The 5,736-nt window shown below is 29.1% G+C and overlaps 1 protein-coding gene across 2 annotated transcripts; it reads right to left on the bottom strand.

Annotated features, from left to right (window-relative positions):
- Positions 1–177: 177 nt before the first annotated feature.
- Positions 178–4,225, bottom strand: LOC119679869 (putative pre-mRNA-splicing factor ATP-dependent RNA helicase PRP1). 2 transcript variants are annotated; one of them, XM_038092448.1, is made up of 7 exons: positions 4,014–4,223; positions 3,125–3,903; positions 2,588–3,061; positions 2,261–2,524; positions 770–892; positions 324–677; positions 178–268 (listed from the first exon to the last, which is right to left on the bottom strand). In XM_038092448.1, the coding sequence occupies exons 1-7, from the start codon at positions 4,061–4,063 to the stop codon at positions 228–230; spliced, it is 2,085 nt and encodes a 694-aa protein (XP_037948376.1). In that variant the 5' UTR covers positions 4,064–4,223; the 3' UTR covers positions 178–227. The 2 variants fall into 2 exon arrangements, with proteins under 2 accessions (XP_037948376.1, XP_037948377.1); XM_038092449.1 differs by lacking the exons at positions 178–268; positions 324–677; positions 770–892 and adding an exon at positions 926–1,171 and having other exon boundaries at positions 4,014–4,225.
- Between the last annotated feature and the right edge of the window lie 1,511 nt (positions 4,226–5,736).

Here is a 5,736-nt window from a genome sequence, read left to right as displayed (position 1 = left end):
GTCAATAACCATTCAGCTATAACGAAAACACAAGAAATGCATATAAAATCAGGTGAAGACATTAAATCTTTATTTAGAACATTACTACTTATAACACATGCGAGTATAAAAACGTTTTTGACTTACTAAATTTATTTAAAATCAAATATAAATAAAAATAAATAAATTACAATAATAAAATTCCATGTTTGAGTAGGACAGTTTAAGTACGACGTTGGTTCAGGTGTTTAAAACCTGAATTTGGACTTGAATTTTGAAAATAGTTTTCCTTGTCGTATTTGTCTTTAAATAGATTTTATAAAAAAATAAAGATTTTTACTTACGTTTAACATCTGTAACGGTGCGTATGTAATTTTTAGTTGTTAGTACAAATTCATTGTAGATGACCCAATCTGGTTTATGATCTAAACATGTTGAAGGATGTAACTGTACATTTTGATTATCCTTTATGGTCAAATAATGACCAGTACGTTCAAGATGTGCCACTTGCATAAAGAAACCTTGTACCAAAGCCTTTCTTATATTCACATAGTAATCTTTTGATGTGAAATCAGTGCTGCTACGTTTTAGACTAAACCGATCCATAATACGTGCCAATTGATGGCGGACATTATCAGCAGATTTTAATGAACGGAAATTTATGAAATTTTCATAGCACCAATTTGGCTCTTCATTACCTACAATCAAAACAATTAAAACAATCAATACATAAAATTTTCATTAGCAACATACGGTAAGGTTCTTCAACTTTTCTTATGTTTGTACTTACTTTGTTTGAAGGCATGGTATACATTAAGAAGTGTCAAATGATCGCCATCAATGTGTGCAAAGCGCATTTTAGCTTCATCAGCAGCCTTTTTAGCTTCATTCGGACGCACGAAACACTGCGGAACTATGAATTGTAACAACAACACAGAAGAAAATGGCATGTTATGGGTTGGCGGCGTTATGGCAATAACACACAACACATCCCACCATTTCAAGTTTAGTTGATTTTTTCAGTTTATTTAGAATTTTTTTTCATATTTTAATTTTTCATATTTCATATTTCATATTGTATAGAAAACAATTGCACTAATTTCTTTTTGGAATGATTTAAATTTTTTATAATAGATGACTACATTCGTAGTCAGTAAATATGTTGCACTTATATGTAGTGTTGAATTGACACCTAAGAGCAGCTAAATAAGGTTTCTGTTTTATGGATTATAATTTTTGTTTTGTTTCAAATACGATTTCGATATGTATTTCAAATACTTATTTATTTTGTTGCAGACAAATCTTAAGATCTAAATAACTTCCAACGCCATTTACTAACAGTACATTTTGTATAAATTTTTTTGAATACGAATAAAATGAGAGATACTTTTTTAATTGATGCACGATTGCCAATTTATAAGAAACATACTATATATAAATGCGTCGGTAGTTTACTAGATACCAAGAATACTTCGTAACTGTTCTACATAGACTGTGAATAAGAATATCACATATAGTCAGTTTGAAATTAAATTAAAGTTAAGCTTCAAGAAAAAAAAATAATTATTTAATTATGTTTTTTTTTAATTCATCGTATGTGAAACATTTTTTAGTGGTAAATGCAAAAGATAAACTAATCAAAGTAATTTATCTTTTGCACTGAAACTGAAAATGTATATATTTGATATGTTTAGTTATTATTATTGAATTTGATTGCTAAATTGAAAGTATATTTAATCTATTGCAAACCAAAACGCAACAAGTTATTGGTTATTCCTATATTAATTTAATTTTGATTAATAATTATATTTTAAATAAAAAACCTATTTTTAATCAAAAACCTTTGTATACTATTTTAAAATCTCAGCATTAAATAATATCAGATATGAAAAACAGCTAGTTATATTTGAAATATAAAAGTTAAGATTAAAAATAGTTGAGAAATTGAAATAAGAGGACAACTTAATAACGTTAACTAATATATCAGTTTGAATGGTATAATATAATGAAAGACTGAAGAATTTTTTATTATAAATACATGTGGAAAGTAATAAATTTAAGAAATTTCTTTCTAAATTTCTTTCTTCGCAAAATCTAAATGTATATTGATATATATGGACTTCCACATAACTTTATACCGATTTGCAAAAAATATTATACCTGAAAACTGTTGCTGGGATTTCATTTTTTTTACAACTAAAAATAGGCTTATCTTTTTGTTGTTTTTCAGAACATAATCATCTCAAAACATTATATTTAAAAATTAAAATGTAATTCTCACCCGACAGCATTGCAGTGATGGATAATATCTCATTTGAACAGTTATGTTGGCAACTAGCAATCAACATTTTAGCTAATTGTGGATCGAGGGGGAATTCTGACATAACTGCACCTAAATCTGTAAGATTGCCATCATCATCGAGAGCAGCCAAATAATTTAATAGTTCTAAAGCACGCATAAGAGTTTCTGGTGCTGGCGGATCCATAAAATCAAAATGTACCAAATCGTCTATACCCAGTTTTTTCAATTGTAAAACAACGGTGCCTAAAGGGGAATACCATATAAATATATCATGAAAAAAATTTATTAGAATTACTTTGGGCATACCTAAGTTCGAACGTAAAATTTCTGGATATGTATTTTCTTGCATCTCATTTTTATACGCTTTTTCAGTATAGAGACGGAAACATTTACCGGGGCGGGTACGTCCAGCACGACCTGCACGCTGTTGTGCGGATGCTTTCGAAATTGGCGAAACAAGCAAACTTTCTACACGTATACGTGGATTGTAAACTTTCTGTTTAGCAAATCCTGGATCAATTACAAATACCACACCATCAATAGTCAATGAAGTTTCCGCAATATTGGTTGATACTACAACTTTCCGACCGATTGCGCCATTAGCGTTGCGTGGCGGTGGTGGCTCGAAAATACGTTGCTGTAAGTTCGGTGGTAAGGTTGAATAAAGTGGAATGCATTTAAGTTCACCAATATCAGAGCCAAGATTATCAGTTTCACGTTTTATTCGTTTACAAGCTTCTTCAATTTCTTCCTGACCAGTGAGGAACATGAGTACATCACCTTTTATTCAAATAAAATCTTTTTAGAAATACATATATTTATTTATGTAATATTCAAACATACCTTCAACATCTTCACACATGTGTATTTGTATAACCGTACGAATCGCTGCTTCCAAATAATCTCTTTCAGGCTCTGGAGTATAGAATATTTCTACTGGATGCGTACGACCAGGTACATTCATTAGTGGTGCATTATCAAAATATTGTTGAAATTTGCCTGCATCCAAGGTAGCAGACATCACTACCAATTTCAAGTCATTGCGTTGGCGTATAACTTCTTTTAAAACACCCATAAGTATATCTGTGGCTAGTGTACGTTCATGCGCCTCATCAAGCAATATAACTTGATACTGTTCAAGCATAGGATCAGACATAGCTTCACGTAGCAACATACCATCTGTCATGTATTTCAGCACAGTTTTTGCAGAGGAACAGTCCTCAAAACGTATAGAATAGCCAACTTCTTCACCTAGATTTACGTCCATTTCTTCTGAAACACGTTGTGCTACAGACATAGCAGCTACACGACGTGGTTGTGTGCAAGAAACACCCTTTTTACCCTTCGAAAATGCATATTCAACACACCATTGCGGTATTTGTGTGGTTTTGCCAGACCCAGTCTCACCTACGAGCACAATGCACTGATGCTCATTTAGCAGACGCATGAAATCTGATTGATATTCGAACACTGGCAAAGTTATGCGTTTTTTATGTAATTGAAAATATTTCGCCGAATAAGGCTTCATACTGTATGGATTCATTGTGCTCGGTTGTCTGCTACTGGCCAAAGCGCCACTTCCAACTGAAACTGTGGCAGTTGACGTGGATGCTAACTCGTTCCTAAATAAATTAAACAATTAGTTATGGTAAATTAAATACATTTTAACATTGATTGTCCCGTAAAAATATTCTTACAGCTAAAAAAATGTGCTTTATACCCAGAGACTTACTTCTTTTTTTTAGCTAATGAATCGCCAACATCAATTCGTCTTTTAGACATTTTATATGAAATCAAATATTTAAACAATTTCTTATGTACGCAAAATTAATTAAATAATTTATGAAATATTTGCCAAAAACGCAGCTTTTTCCTCACCATACGCCGTCGCACGCGTTTGTTCTTTCATTAACTACACAGAGTTGTATCATTAATGACTTAATATTTAAATTAGGCAAACCATCCATACAATATGAATGAAAACATTAAAATCCTACAGAATGACAATTTATAAATAATTACTATGCATTTCATTAAGAACATATAATTTTTGTTTTATTGAATAAAGTTTAATAATTTTTATCATTATCAACTTTGCAATCAACTCATTTTTGCAGTTGACAAAACTTTCATCACTTTTATTCCTTAATAATACATCATAAAAATAAATTAAATATATAATTGGTACATTAAGTCATTTGTACACATTTTATATATCAATTACGTATTTAATTAATAAAAACACAAATTTTATTATATACTTACTAAGTCAGTGCCTTTGTTTACAGCTCAGTTGTTGTTCATTTATATTTTATATATAAAACATATGGCACATATTTCAAATTTGGTAAATTCATTTGTGGTAAATTTATTTCTAAGATGATTAAATGAGCTGATTTGTTGATATTGAGCTTATTTATATAAAAGCAGTTTGTATAGAGTCATTAGCGGCTATAATGAGCAAATTCGCCTAAATGAGAGAGTGCGAATGTGCTATTAAATTGTAAATATGCGTCACAGAAATAAAGCGTTTTAGTTATGATTATTAAAAACTCTCATTCATATACAAATAGTATTTTTATATAATCTAAAAACTATACATTCATGTCTAATTGGTTGATGTGCAGTCTTAATTAGTTTGAATATAGTATATATCGGTTTGTATTCAATATGAATTTTATACGTAAATGCAAATTAAAATTTTTTAGGTATTAATATAAACTTTTTTAAATCAAATTTTCGTTGGACATGTTAACAACAATGACAATAGTTGGTTAACAAAGCTTTTATTTTCAAAGTAAGTGAACCAGTTAAGATGCGATCTGGCTTATGTACATATATAATGCTTAGGAAAATATACAAAAACCATTCAATGATGAAAATGTATGTGTTGTAAGTGTATTTAATGTAAAATTAATGAATTATATATCAATTAAAAATTGATAAGTTGATAAAATAATAATAATCGAAATTGAAATCGAACTTGGAATTATATATCAAATATTAAGTTGATAATAATAATCGAAATTGAAATCGAATTTTTTAACTTTTTTGCATAAACAATATTCGAAACAAATACATTAAAAAGTAGTTAATATTGAATTATTTATTATGACGCTTACAAATTAACAATTGTGTTACATTAACACATTGAATCTATCATAAATCTACTTAAATCAAATAGTTTAGAATAACATAAAAGCACAGTTATAACAGATTCGTTGTTATAAGTATATATATTTTTATATATATATGGTATCTAAATTCAAAACATCAATATGGCCACTTTACTTATTTCATATTTCTGCAATATTACTAAATTAAATATATTTTACATATTACACAACTATTCTTAATTAAAAACAGGTGTTAAAAAATAATTTCGAGATGTGTATGCTACTTAGCTATCATATGTATTCCAGTTCAATACGCACTACTTATTGAATGAGCTGTCA

The sequence above is a fragment of the Teleopsis dalmanni genome, chromosome 2, assembly GCF_002237135.1.
Source record: "Teleopsis dalmanni isolate 2A chromosome 2, ASM223713v2, whole genome shotgun sequence".
In the NCBI taxonomy this organism is placed as follows: Eukaryota; Metazoa; Arthropoda; class Insecta; order Diptera; family Diopsidae; genus Teleopsis; species Teleopsis dalmanni.
This window is presented reverse-complemented; position numbering and strand designations above follow the sequence as displayed.